The 15,373-nt window shown below is 38.0% G+C and overlaps 1 protein-coding gene across 1 annotated transcript in view; it reads left to right on the top strand.

Moving 5' to 3' along the window:
- Positions 1–15,373, top strand: part of ITPR3 (inositol 1,4,5-trisphosphate receptor type 3) — a 544,698-nt gene that overhangs the window by 372,701 nt on the left and 156,624 nt on the right. Inside the window, exons 43-45 of the mRNA XM_082246986.1 lie at positions 10,530–10,640; positions 12,980–13,075; positions 13,219–13,320. Coding sequence (XP_082103112.1) covers positions 10,530–10,640; positions 12,980–13,075; positions 13,219–13,320 — 309 coding nt within the window. The remainder of the gene's footprint in view (positions 1–10,529; positions 10,641–12,979; positions 13,076–13,218; positions 13,321–15,373) is intronic.

Genomic DNA, 15,373 nt, shown 5'->3' with positions numbered 1-15,373 from the left:
ACTTAGTATCGGCATTCAAGAGAGAAATGGGCCTATAACTTGAGCACAACGTTGGATCTTTCTCTTCTTTTAAAATAACTGTAATCAAAGCTAGAAGTGCCTCTCTACTCATATCAAATTGGGAGCCCAGACCATTCATATACCCCCTTAACCTTGGGATTAAAAGATCTTTATATTGTTTGTAATAACTGATGGTAAAACCATCAGGTCCTGGGCTTTTCCCTGCAGTAGTGTCTTTTATAGCCTTTTCTTTTCTTTTCTTGTCTTTTCTTGTCCCGTGATTGGTGCCTCAAGGAGTGTTATTTTTTTCTTATCTATTTTTTTCATTCTTGCCTTTTCAAAATAGTTTTTGATCTTCTCCTCTCTGTCGGGGTTGTCTTCTTGTTTACCCGCCCCCCCCCCCCTACCGCATATAAATTACCATAATATTTTTGGAACTCCCCTGCTATCTCAGTGGATGAGTGGACTAAATTCCCACCTCTATTTCTGATTTTATCTATGAAGTTTATTGATTTTTTTTTTTTAAGGATTCTTGCCAGATTTTTTCCAATCTTATTACCCTCCACATATTTCTCTCTTGCTACTTTATTAAATTCTTGTCTAATTTCTTGTTCTAATAGTTCTTTTAGGTCCTCTTTTTTCCTTTCTAACAGGGGGAATAGATCTTTTTTATTTATTATTGTTATTTTTTTTTTTGTTTTTGTTCTAATTCATATATATCTCTCATCAGTCTGTCTTTTTTTTCCTTTGTGCTCCTTTTGAAATTAAGATACCCCGCATGTAGGCTTTTTGTGCTTCCCATATGATGTTTTTAGGTGTTTCTTCAATGTCATTATTTTGAAAGTAAAATTCCAGTTCTTTTTCTATTTCCTTTCCCCATTTTTTATCTCTAATCAGTTCAGAGCATTTAGAGGTTTCCGTATTCTGTGAACTCTTTCGAATTCTATTTTATCTGTAATTGGATTCCCAAGAATCGGGTTAAATATGCTCTCCAGCATTTGTTGTAGTTTTTCTTCTTTATCTTTTTCCGGTAGTCCTCTGATCCGTAAATTCTTCATTCTATTTCTATTCTCTTGATCCTCCATCTTGTATAGCATATTCCTCTGTTGTAATTTCATTTTCTTCATCTGCTCTTTTAATTGTGATAACTTTTTCCCGTGGGTATTTATCTTCGTTTCAGTTTCCTCTACTCTTGTCAGTGTATGACCCAGGTCTCTGTATAAGGTGGCCATTTCAGTTTTAATTGATCTATCCAGATTCGAGAACATTTCCATCATTTCTGATTTTGTTGGGGGTTGATCCTTCATCCTTAGGTCTTCTTCCTTCCCAGGATCATTGTCCCCTATTTTTTGTGTACTCTCTCTGGATAGGTCTAGGCTCTCCTCTCCTGTTGCTCCTGATACCTTTGTTCCTTTTGTCTTTTTGTTTCCTTCACTAGTTTGTTTTGATCTTACCGCTGGTTGATTTTCAGATGTTCCATTTTGTCCTTTCCCTTCCTGAGTCATGTACATTTTGATAGTCCCAGGACTAGCCGTAATTTTTGCGGGTTTCCCGGTCATCTCCTTTGTCTGTTTATTCTTCATTTTAAACATAATGATTCCTTTTGTATATGGCTAGTGTTTATGCCTGTACTCTTGCTTTTTCACTCAGGGCTAACTTGACCCAGTAGGGTCCAATGGGTTAACTCCCTTGGATTTTCTTCAGAGGGGTTAGGTCATTTAACCCTCTTAACTGACAGGGGCCGTGTAACTCCAAATTACTTCCCACTAAGCCCAGCCGTTCACTAGTATTTTTCCGTGGTGGGGATAAAAGGAGGTATTATGTCATATATACTTTTTATTTCTGTTCTCCAGAGATAGATTATAATCGTCACTTCTTTTATGGGTAAATGTGAGGTCAAAAAAAAGGGAAGAAGAGAGGCACAAAAACAAAACCAAAAAAAAAAAAAAAAAAAAGGAAAAAACAAAAATATACAAAGGGAGTTATTTTGGTAACCCCCTCTTTTCTCTTCCCTTTCTTTCCCTTTCCTCCCTCCTAAAAGCGGGAAAGAAATGGTAGTATCATAGACTTCCCTTTGAAAGTTATGTCTGAGTGTCCTCCTTGCCCGTAGTTATTCTGATAAAATAGCCCTACATCAATATAAATTTCATAATAAGTGTGGGAAGTCTTTAGCTAGGGTTCTGCACTCTAGGTCTTCATCCATTTTCATGTGATGTGTGTAGGGGTGCGCTAAACAACAATAATAATGATGAAGACCCAAATCAATGGGGTAAAAATACAATACATAAATGTCATAAATAAATAAATAAAAAATTATGCATTCATGTGCTGGTGACACTCTAGTGATCCATACAATAAATCAACATAAACAAAAAAAGTGTCCATGGGTGAAGTGATGTATAAAGCTGAAGATGAAAAACAAATGTGCTTTCAAATCCAAAATATAAATCCACCACCAAGTGAAATTCCTCCTTACCAGACGGAAGAAGTAAGGTGCCAAAATATAACACATGTGCTGAACACAAACGAGGAAATCCCACAGTGCTCCAAAGCGCCTTGTGAAAACACCTAAATTGGTCTCTTACCAGATAGCAATCAAATAAACACTTTAAATGACTCTCAGAGAACACCATCTTCTCCTCCTCCTTCACATTCAAATGAATCTCTTCAATATGTCATGCTGCCGATCACTCTCCGCCGTATGACATAAAGACAGAAACATTTATTTAAAACAAGCGGTATTGCACTTACATTGGTAGTCTTGTATTCAGCATGTATAACAATTCATGCAGGAAATTTCTATGGGCGCTTGTGTCCAGCTGCAGCACGGATCGCAAGCAACTAGTGTGACGGGTACGCCTCCTATTCTGACGCGTTTCCTCCTATTGGACATCGACTGAGACAGGAGTCATCCATTTTCATAACTCATATTCGTGATGCTACTGGCGAATTAGTATTCTCTCCTAATAATATTAGGCAAATGTTTAAAGAATTTTATCAGTCTCTATATAACATACCGTTGACGTCGACCCCAGACCAGTATGCCCTCTCGGAAGCAAACGGTCTTATATCATGAAGACTGCCCTCCTGATTTTTGGAAGGAGAGGTTGTGGGGGAGCTTGAATCGTCTATTACAGTAGAAGAGGTGGCGAGAGCTATTTCAACCCCCCCCCCCCCCCCCGGGGAAAAGTCCAGACCCAGACGGTTTTACCCCTAAAAGTTTTAAGGTTTTTTTTTCTCCTTTCATTGTTCCCTTCATGACTAAAATGTTTAATTCTCTATTAGAAGATGTTTCTTTCACACCTCAGACATTGAAGGCTTGTATATCTCTTATCCCGAAACCCGATAAAGACCCATTCTTCTGTGCAAATTATCGCCCCATATCTTTGATTGGGGTTGATCTCAAAATCTATGCCAGAGTATTAGCAAATAGGCTGAAGCATGTTATGGCCCGGTTGATCCATCTGGATCAGGTAGGCTTTGTTGGGGGTCGGAAGGTAAGAGATGATACTTTGAAGACTCTTCTTCTGATGGATTATGCACGTTCCCACAATATTCCGATGTGCCTTCTCACGGTGGATGCTGAAAAGGCATTTGACCGAGTAGATTGGCAATTTCTCCGGTTGACTTTGCAACAGATTGGGTTGGGACCATATATCTTATCCCGGATTATGTCTCTGTATTCCTCTCCCTATGCGAGAATTCAAATTAAAGGTTCGCTATCTCCTTCATTTAGGATTCGTAACGGGACACGACAGGGGTGCCCCCTCTCTCCTCTTCTGTATGTATTTTACAATCAAGCATTTAGCTGTAGCTCTACAGAACAACCCCTCTATATACAGGGTGACAACTGGTCCTATTTATTCTAAATTTTCTCTTTATGCAGATGACCTATTACTGTTTGTTACTCGCCCCCATAGCTCACTATCTGCAATTATACAAGAGTTTGAGGAGTTTGGGAGAATGAGTAACTTTAAAGTTAATTTTACCAAATCTGAAATTTTAAACATGTCTTTTAAATGTGTCTTTATCTATAAGTACCCTACAGCAGCTTTTGTCTTCTTTTCCATTCAAGACAAATTCTACTTCGGTTCGTTATTTAGGGATTACTCTCCCCTCTAAGGCATCTGAGCTTTTTGCTGTAAATTTTGAGCCTCTACTCTGTAAAACTCAAATAGATTTGTTGTCCTATTCTATTAAAAGAATATCCTGGTCTGGAAGGATAAACGTTTTAAAGATGGATGTTCTTCCACGCTTTTTATACCGGTTTCGGACGATCCCCATTTCTTTTCCATCTGCATACTTTATTAAACTTCGTTAATTGTTCTCTCGGTTCATATTGAACTCAAGTTGCCCTAAACTACAATATGAGATGCTGTTCCTTCTGAAAGAAAAGGGGGGTGCTGGAGCACCTTACTCTTCTCTTTATCACAGAGCGGCATTGTTAAGAAATTATAAGCTCAGAGTCCTGTCTACAAATTTTCGCAGTTTAGGTAAAAAAATCAATGAACTTGGGTCAATAATGGCATCTGAGAATGTAGATTTAGTGGCTGTTACGGAGACATGGTTTAATGAAAGAAATGACTGGGACATAACCATACCAGGGTACTCTTTATACAGAAGAGACAGAGAAGGCAAGAAAGGAGGAGGAGTGGCCCTGTATGTGAAAGATAGCATTAAATCTAACCTAATACAAGTTGGTGAGGCCAACATAGAGTCAGTTTGGGTTACGTTGCAGTTTGCTAATCATGCAGTAACTCGTGTAGGTGTGATATATAGACCACCTGGTCAAGTTAAAGAACTAGATGATCTACTAGTTGAAGAAATAGCTAAAATGACAATGAAAGGAGAACTTATCATTATGGGAGATTTCAATCTTCCAGATATAAACTGGAAAACCAAAATAGCAAGTTCTACCAGGAGTACAGATATTCTAAATTCCCTACTGGGGTTGTCTCTGCAACAAGTGGTCGAGGAGCCAACCCGGAGGGAGGCCATTTTGGATTTGGTATTCACAAATGGGGATTCGGTATATGATGTCATTGTAGGCGAAACCTTGGGATCTAGTGATCACCAGTCAGTGTGGTTTAATATAAGAACTGTGAAAGAGTCACACCACACAAAAACAAAAGTTTTAGATTTTAGAAAAACAGACTTTTCAAAAATGAAATTAGTCATAAATGAGTCCTTATCAGACTGGAACGGATTACATGGAGTCCAGGAGAAATAGGACTACTTAAAGGGTGCATTATTGAAGGCAACAGAAAATTGCATTAGACTTGTCAGTAAAAGCAAAAAAAGGAAGAGACCACTGTGGTACTCAGCAGAAGTGGCCCAAATCATTAAAAATAAAAAGCTAGCATTTTGTAATTATAAAAAAAAACCCAGAGCAATGAAGATAAGGAAATCTACAAGATTAGGCAGAAAGAGGCCAAGCAAGTTATAAGAACTTCTAAAGCGCAGGCAGAAGAAAAACTAGCTCAGTCTATGAAAAAGGGGGATAAGACATTCTTCAGATATATAAATGAAAAAAGGAAATTAAAACAAGGAATAACTAAATTAAAAACAAAGGACGGAAGGTATGTAGAAGAGAATAAAGGGCTAGCCGACTGCCTTAATGAATACTTCTGTTCAGTTTTTACAAGAAAAAGAAGGAGAAGGACCTCCACTTGAAAGGATGACTAATGAATCATTTGATGCATGTGTCTTTACAGAGGAAGACGTTCTAAGATTTCTGTCTAAAGTGAAGACAAATAAGTCACAGGGTCCTGATGAGATACACCCAAGATTATTAAAAGAGCTTAGTGGTGAGCTGGCAAAACCATTAACAGATCTATTTAACCAATCATTAGTAACAGGAGTCGTCCCGGAAGATTGGAAATTGGCAAATGTTGTGCCCATTCACAAGAAAGGTAGTAGGGAGGAATCGAGCAACTATAGATCAGTGAGTCTGACATCAATAGTAGGCAAATTAATGGAAACCCTATTAAAGGATAGGATTGTGGAACATCTTAAATCCCATGGATTGCAAGATGAAAAACAACATTGGTTTACTTCAGGGAGATCATGTCAAACAAATCTTATAGATTTTTTTGACTGGGTGACTAAAATAATAGACGGTGGAGGTGCAGTAGACATTGCATATCTAGATTTTAGTAAGGCTTTTGACACTGTCCCACATAGAAGACTTATCAATAAACTGCAGTCATTGAGCATGGACTCCCATATTGTTGAGTGGATTAGGCAGTGGCTGAGTGACAGACAACAGAGGGTTGTAGTCAATGGAGAACATTCAGAACAAGGTCATGTTACCAGTGGGGTACCTCAGGGATCTGTACTGGGACCAATTTTGTTTAATATCATCATAAGTGATATTGCAAAAGGCCTCAATTGTAAGGTTTGTCTTTTTGCTGATGACACAAAGATATGTAACAGGGTTGATGTTCCTGGAGGGAAACGCCAAATGGAAAAGGATTTAGGAAAACTAGAAGAATGGTCAGAACTCTGGCAACTGAAATTTAATGTGGATAAGTGCAAGATAATGCACCTGGGGCGTAAAAACCCAAAGGCAGAATATAGAATATTTGACACAGTCCTGACCTCAGTATCTGAGGAAAGGGATTTAGGAGTAATTATTTCAGAAGACTTAAAGGTGGGAAGACAATGTAATAGAGCAGCACGAAATGCCAGCAGAATGCTTGGATGTATAGGGAGAGGTATAAGCAGTAGAAAGAGAGAAGTGCTTATGCCGCTGTACAGAACACTGGTGAGACCTCACTTGGAGTATTGTGCGCAGTACTGGAGGCCATATCTCCAGAAGGATATAGATACTCTAGAGAGAGTTCAGAGAAGAGCTACTAAACTAGTACATGGATTGCAGGAAAAAACTTACCAGGAAAGGTTAAAGGACCTTAACATGTATAGCTTGGAAGAAAGAAGAGACAGAGGGGATATGATAGAAACTTTTAAATACATAAAGGGAATCAACTCGGTAAAGGAGGAGAGCATATTTAAAAGAAGAAAAACTACCACAAGAGGACACAGTTTTAAATTAGAGGGGCAAAGGTTTAAAAGTAATATGAGGAAGTATTACTTTACTGAGAGAGTAGTGGATGCATGGAATAACCTTCCTGCAGAAGTGGTAGCTGCAAACACAGTGAAGGAGTTTAAGCATGCATGGGATAGGCATAAGGCTATCCTTCATATAAGATAGGGCCAGGGACTATTCATAGGATTCAGATATATTGGGCAGACTAGATGGGCCAAATGGTTCTTATCTGCCGACACATTCTATGTTTCTATGTTGACACCAATAGTGGGTTCAATTGGAGTAATATATTAACCCCTTTGAAGGTTTTGTAAGTTTAATTATTCTTCGAAATTAAAGTGTCTGTTAGGTATCTGTACTCTGACTATAAAATGTTTTTTATCAAGATAATTTGTATTAAGTAAGATGGTTGTCAAGGGAGTTCTTGCTCTTTACTTTCCCTTTGTATACTTTCTAAATAAAATAAGATTGAAAAACTTAAAATTACTTTACATCCAAAACAATTGCAGTTTTTAGTCTAGTACACAATTTCAATAATTTTCAAGCCCTCATGGAGTGTTATTTTACCCCCAAAGCTGTACCTGGATGTAAATTCCTCTTGATTTTCCTCCCACCAGTGCATTTATCACAATTAATCTCATATAAATCAATTAGCTTACAACTGTAATTTTTATAGTCCAGATTTGAAAATAGATCATAGATTTAATTTGGTTGCTACGAGTAACAAATGTTTTTAAGAACAGTGTTCATACCTAATAAACCCTAATATGTTTATTAGTCAGAACCTGCTTTTATGCTATGTATTATTAAAGGAGTTGTAAAGGCAGAAGGTTTTTTTTTTCATAGAATGCATTAAGATAAAAAGCCTTCTGTATGTAGCAGCCACTCCAGTACCCCCTAATACTTACCTGAGCCCCATCTCTATCCAGCGATGTCCACCAGTCCTTGGGCCTTTCCAGAACTCTCCCTCTTGATTGGCTGAGACATAGCAGCGGCGCCATTGGCTCCTGCTGCTGTCAATCAAAGTCAGTTAGCCAATCAGGAGATAGAGGGAGCAGGGCCGAATGGCAGCTCCATGTCTAAATGGACACAGGGAGCTGCAGCTTAGCCCGGGTGCCCCAATAGCAAGCTGCTTGGTGTGGGGGCACTCGACAGGAGGGAGGTGCCAGGAGCAGCAAAGTGGGACCTGAGAAGGGGAGGATCTGAGCTGCTCTGTGCAAAACCACTGCACAGAGGAGGTAAGTATAGCATGTTTGTTATTTTTAAAAACAAAAATATGAGACTTTCCAATCAGTTTAAAAATGAAGAAATGTTGGATCCATGTAGTGTGATATGTGAGAATGACTGATGTAAGACTTGATAGTCTACCTTTCTGAATCCTCCAAGCCAAGGAAAATGGATAGGATTAACCAAGAATAAAGATTACATGATACCGTGACCATATAGTCATAGTATACAATATAACTATATAATGATAGATGTTATGCTTAACATTTCACAATTTCTTTTTATATAAAGCTGAGCAGACCAGCTAACATGATATGCTGTAGTATACTTCATTTATGCTTCTGTCTCAGAATAATGTAAACAGGCTGGCACTTTGCTACATGAAACAACCTTCTAATGCCAGTCTCCTGGGACATTTATAAAGGGCAGCGATTAGCTGGGGGTGGCGTGGAAGCACTACACTTGACAGCTGTTTGCTGAAGATGGGAGCAAAGAAAGCTTCCTTTTACGGGAAGTGCATACAGACATCACAGACAGTCAAAAATATCTGTCTGCAAAGTAATGGGCGGTAGGCAACCCAGCACAAGCAGCATTATGTATTAGGAGTTCTGCTACATACCTGGCTTGTCATACACATTTCAATAAAGTCAGATGATACACACAGACATATGCACTGCTGCTGTGTAACCCATGATCATGCTTGGCCTTTGAACCAAAGCCATACATGACTCCTATGGTAGCTCAAGAGAGCAATGAATTATTAGCCTATTCTTCTTGTTTTTTTAACTCAGTTCTTCTTTTGTCTTATTGTGGTTATGGTGGTATCTTCAGGGGGTTTGTTGCTATATTTCTACCTCCTGTACCACCCAACTGTCTTCACTAGTAAAATCACAGGTATTAAATTATAAGTATGTATAAGAAAACTAAGTCCAGCAAGTATCCTTTAACACTGTGGCAAAAAAAAAAAGAAAAAAAAATTGGGTAGTGCAGAAATTTAAGCCTAAGTACAGTCAAATTAAAAAACACAAAAACCAGCATGGAACAAAATGTACAAACAGTAGTATGTTTCACATGTGCTAATGCCTCCTCTGTTAGCTGAAATTCTCATCCATTGATTCCGCCACCCGCACCACTGTAGTTTTCCGGTGGATTAATAGAACTGTGGGTGCTGTCATAGGCTCTTGTCAAGAATGCCTGCCCTTTCTGCCCAGCTCCACTATTCGTAAAATCTGTACTAAAGCTTTTATGAATAAAACACAATCTATGAATGGAGGACAGACAAATGATTGAAAAGTCCACCCTCTCCGTTCATAGATTGCTTTCTGTTCATAGAAGCTGCAGTATTGGCTTCTATAAATGGTTGAGTTGGGCGGAAAGGGCTGATATAGTCAGGCATTCTTGATGAGAGCCTGTGACAGCACCCACAGTTCCCCAGCACCAAAAGATTTCAGGGGTGGGGGTGGGCATCGATAAATGATCATTTCAGCTAACAGAAGAGGTATCAGCACTATGAACACATCCTATTGACTGTAAGCTATGTCCCTTGTGCTGATTTTTGTGTTTTTACTTAGACTTGTACTTAGGCTTGAAGACTTAATTGATTTAAAACAAATTCTCCAGTACAAAATGGTTCAACAGACAGACTTTCCAGCATACTTAAGGGAAACCATTACCAAGCAAAACAAAATTGTGCTTAGACTAACTGAAGCAGCCATTCTCCAACTGGGCCTTTTTACTATCCTTGCATTATGTAGCACTTTATTCTGGAAGGTGCATTTTGGGTGCTTCAGAGGTGACTTATCAAAATGTCTATAAATTGCACACAAATTGGCAACTTGATCAAGCCTGCCTTTTTGCTAATGCTGCTGAATTATGTAAAACTATTAGTTTAGTTTTTTACATTTTAGAATGGAGCAACCTTTTTACATCAGGTGCAAAATTCTAAAGGGTGCCTTGACTAAAAAACGATTGAAAAACACCAGCTTAAACACACAAATGTTCTCTGTTGTGAGTTTAACTCCTTTTTGGGACTCTTATTTCTTCTAGAGTACAGATCTTTTCACATCATGTATGTCCATAAATATTGGACTAGTTGTGAGAGTGCAAAGTTTATTAGCAAGTCTGTAATTTTCTCAGTGTAAAGATCAGCTACTGTATGGCAAGCCCAATACTCACTCTATTATTTGTCTTTTTCATGTTCCTAATAACTTATGTACCACATTATTTATACTTTCTTGACTTTTTTGTTTTACAGTCCTGCATAGTGACACATGACTCCAATGGTATTGATATCATAACAGCCCTAATACTTAATGACATCAGCCCTTTGTGTAGGTATAGGATGGACCTTGTTTTACAACTCAAGGTACAGTATGCAGATCAACTGAACAGTTTAAATTACTGGAGACAGTAGAGCTTCCTTTAGCAGTTGACTTTCTGTATTTTAAAACATGCATAATCCTAAATGTGTCTTCTCCTGTTTTTGCAAAATTTGAGTGGTAGTCTCTTGTTTACAGACAAAATTCCATGCTATCTTATTTGATTTTTATGGATATTTGCTCACAAGAAAATAAGGTCAAAGAGGAGAAAAAAAACTGAACTATATTTAACTTCACTTGTATACTTTCTTTGTATATTGTACAAAGAGGGTGGAGAAAATAGCTAAGGGTTATTCATTATACTAGGGAACTTTAGAGTAAATAGCCCTTTTTTATGTCCTGGGGCAAGCAGGTGGTCACCTGCAACTATGTTTGCCTAGGCTTGGGGAAACTAAAATAAATATTTCTGTTGTTTCCTGACTGTCCTGACTGGACAGCTGGCATACAGCAGAATATATATATATATATATATATATATTTTTTTTTTAATGGAAAAGGGTTTGCGGCACAAAAAGTAATTTTATTCCAGGTATAAAATTTACGTAATTACATACGTATTGCTGGTAACAGTTTTGGGCTATTATCGATAGCGCCCTTCTTCTTATGTATTTGGTTTTTAAGAAGGGCGCTATAGATAATAGCCTGAAACTGTTACCAGCAATACATATGTAATTTTATACCTGGAATAAAATTACTTTTTGTGCAGGATTCCCTTTTTCATTTTTTCTATATATGAACTGTGGGAGGGTCTGGTTGCTAGCACATGCCTGAACTGCTGTAGTGCACACTCTGCTTCCTAGGATACGCAGTTTTGTAGGATATGCAGAAAAGAGCGTGGTCTGGTGGTGCTATAGAGCATAACCTATGAAGGGGTTTAAAAGTGATCTAAGTCAGCAAAGGTTTGTGTAATGCTTTAAAGCCCGCTGGGTAAAATTTAAATTTAAAAATGGCATTTACCTAGAAATCATTTCTTCTTTTCAAGAGACTTATTTGCATACATTTGCGATTACTCATCTTAGATAGAAAAGCTTCTTCTCTGCCCCTCTCGGATTTGGTTTCACTTTGTTACTGAGGCCTGACTTTTTTGTTTAAGCCCTGCCAACCCCTTTTCACTTTCCAGTGAGAATACTGCCTCAGTAACCAGCAACTCTCACTGGGCAGAAGAATGGTATTTTGTGTAGTCAGCTATACAGTTTAACTGCTTTTATGTTCAACAAAAATAAAAATCTATTCCAAGATTTTTTCTCCGTTTGTAACACTAAATAATTGTGAACATTGGACTGCATTAAAATAAATAGGACTGCATGAAAAATTCTTGTGATAATATCAATTTGCATTTTACAATATATGGTAATGTATAAAGGTGCATATTAAAATACAAAGCCCGACTCTAGTCAAAACATGTTGTTTTGGATAGAACATGACAGAGTTTAAGTCTGTATGGATTTAATTGAAAGCTCTGTGCTTTTTGAAGAGATTTTTCTGCCTTCCTATTAGCAAGGGAAATGATGGGAAATCTCTTTAACGGGGACCCGCACGTAAAAAGCAAAAACACATTTTAAGCGAAGTGAAGATTGTTGTCTACACCTTCAAGTTTCGGTGACATTTTCACCCATTTTAGGTATAGCATTACAGGGACAAGATGTGAAGTAGGATCTCCCCAGTGGGATTACAGACATAATTACGAACTTGACAAAATGACTACATCTTTTCCACACTATCCAAAATTATTTAAAAAATATTTGAGCTAGGTTTTATGTATGCCTATAACTGCATTCATAATGATATGGAGGGGGGATTGTGGATCAATTTAATGTAAACATTCATCTTTTGCCCACTTTACCTAAAAGGTCATAAGGTATTTGGTTATAAGTGAAGCCTGGTATTCTGAATCTTAGATATCCAAACTGCAATCTACCTGTTATAATTCCCTACTCCAGTTCTTGTCCACCTGAGAATTTTGTGTGTTCCAGCAACTTATTTTGCATTAGCCATAATAATACTATAAATAAAAACCCAATAGGGAGAACAAGATCCCCTTATAATGACCAAAGGAACATCCTTTTATAATGTAATAATGGCATAGAGCTGTTGTGCACAAAATGACAAAAAAATTGCATTTTCAATGTAACAACGGTTACTTAGATTTTTTGTCATTATGACACCAATGAATGTCATTACACTGGGAGACAGAAAGATGATATTTTCAAATGCAGGTCATCCTTTGCAAGTACTCAAAGATATGTTGAATATGTTGACTAAGAAGCTTTTGTCAGTGTTCCTCATTTACATTTGGTAAATCCTGCTTAATCTTGACTTATTACAGGACAATGCCTCAAAGCTGCTATTAGCTCTTATGGAAAGTCGCCATGACAGCGAGAATGCAGAAAGAATACTTATAAGTCTAAGACCCCAGGAGCTGGTGAGTTAGTTGTAGGGACAAAATGGCTTTATGTAATGGCTACTCATTTTGGTAATGTTGGCACACAGCATAATTATTTTGTAGATTGTTAGCTTTCCCCATAATCACTCATAAGATTTGTTTTGGTTTTGCTTGATTGTCAGGTGGACGTCATTAAGAAAGCTTATCTACAGGAAGAAGAAGGGGACAGTTCTGAAGTGTCACCCATGGATGTTGGACATAATATTTACATCCTTGCTCTGCAGGTCAGCTCAACTGTTTGTTTTTGTTTTAACAAAAAGTAATTAGTATTAAATAAAATATGTCTAAAATTGTAAAGATATCAGAAGTCATTAAGGAAGAACACTTGTGTGCACTTACAATGTTTTATCAAGCAAGACCTCAGAGAAACATACAGACATAACCAATACATAAAGGCATTAAACAAAAAACTTAAACATTAAATTGTTTTTGGTAATTCATATTGTCTTTTATTAGTTCACTAGAATATTAATTGATATTTTATGCTTATATCAAATTTTTTATTTTACAATAAAAAAAGAATTCACTCTTGGCAGCTTGCAATGCATGCTGGGCTTTTTATTTGGAAATTCCAGCATTACCTGCATGTTGGAAGCATCCACACAGGAGGTGCCTTCTCCTCCACATTTTGTCACGGTACAGCCAAAAACGTAAATTTATTTTATTGGGATTTTATGTGATAGATCAACATAAAGTGGCGCATAATTGGGGAAGTGGAAGAAAAATGATAAATGGTTTTCAAATATTTTTACAAATAAATATATGAAAAGTGTGGCGTGTATTTGTATTCAGCCCCCTGAGTCTAAACTTTGTAGAACTACCTTTCGCTGCAGATACATCTGCAAGTCTTTTTGGGTATGTCTCTACCAGCTTTGCACATCTACAGAGTGAAATTTTTGCCCATTCTTCTTTGCAAAATAGCTCAAGCTCTGTCAAATTGGATGGAGAGTGTCTGTGAACAGCAATTTTTAAGTCTTGCCACAGATTCTCAATTGGATTTAGGTCTGAATTTTGACTGGGCCATTCAAACTCTTGTGTACGCTTTGATCTAAACCATTCTATTGTAGCTCTGGCTGTATGTTTAGGGTCGTTGTCCTGCTGGAAGGTGAACAATTGCCCTAGTCTCAAGTCTTTTGCAGACTATTATTATTATACAGGATTTATATAGCACAAACAGTTTACGCAGCACTTTACAATATGAATGGGAGACAATACATTTAAAATACAATAAAATACAAGAGGATTAAGAAGGTCCTGCTCAGAAAAGCTTACAATCTAAAAGGGTTTAGCAGGTGGTACAAATGGTTGTAACTGTGGGGAATGAGCTGATGAAAGAGGTAAAAGATTAGTTGGAGAAGTGATTGGCTTCCCTGAAGAGATTAGTTTTTAATGGATCGCCTGAAGGCAGCTAGAGTAGGAGATAGTCGGACAGGTTGAGGTAGAGCATTCCACAGGATGGGAGAGGCTCTGGAGAAATCCCGGAGACGAGCATGGGAGGAGTAGACAAGGGAACTTGAGTGTATAAGGTCTTGAGAGGAGCAGAGAGGACCATTTGGGTGATACTTGGAGACAAGATTGGTGATGTAGCTCAGGGAAGATTTGTGAATGGCTTTGTATGTCGTGGTTAATATTTTGAATTTAATTTGCTGGGCGATCAGGAGCCAGTGAAGGGATTGGTAGAAAGGAGTAGCAGACACTGAGCGCTTGGTAAGGTGGATAAGGCTGGCAGCAGCATTCATAATAGACTGAAGAGAGGATAGCCTATGGAGAGGTAGGCCTATGAGAAGGGAGTGGCAATAGTCGAGGTGAGAGATAACAAGGGAGTGAATGAGTAGCTTGGTGGTTTTATTTGTTAAAAGGGGTGAATTTTAGAGATATTACAAAGGTGAAGTCTACATGCTTTTGAAACGCTTGGTTTTGGGGCTAAAAGGACAGGTCAGAGTCAAGGATTACACCTAGTACCCTGGCATGAGAGAAGGGATTGATGATTGTATTAATGATTTTGATGGAAAAGTCATGGAGGGGGGCATGGGTGGGGGGTCGGGGGGGTGCTTGGGTTGGGAATGTTACCAGCTCATTTTGAGAGATTTAGTTTAAGGAAGTGGTATGACATCCATGGTGATATGTCAGTTAAAAAGTTAAGAATGCGTGAGGAGACTGAAGGAGTGAGGTAATGAGTAGACAGATAGATTTGGGTGTCATTGGCCTATAGATGTATTGGAAGCCATGGGCGGTTATCAAGTGACCAAGGGAGGAGGTGTAGATAGAGAAGAAGAG

This window comes from Pelophylax lessonae, assembly GCF_965119305.1.
Source record: "Pelophylax lessonae genome assembly, chromosome: 2".
NCBI classification, from domain to species: Eukaryota; Metazoa; Chordata; class Amphibia; order Anura; family Ranidae; genus Pelophylax; species Pelophylax lessonae.
This window is presented reverse-complemented; position numbering and strand designations above follow the sequence as displayed.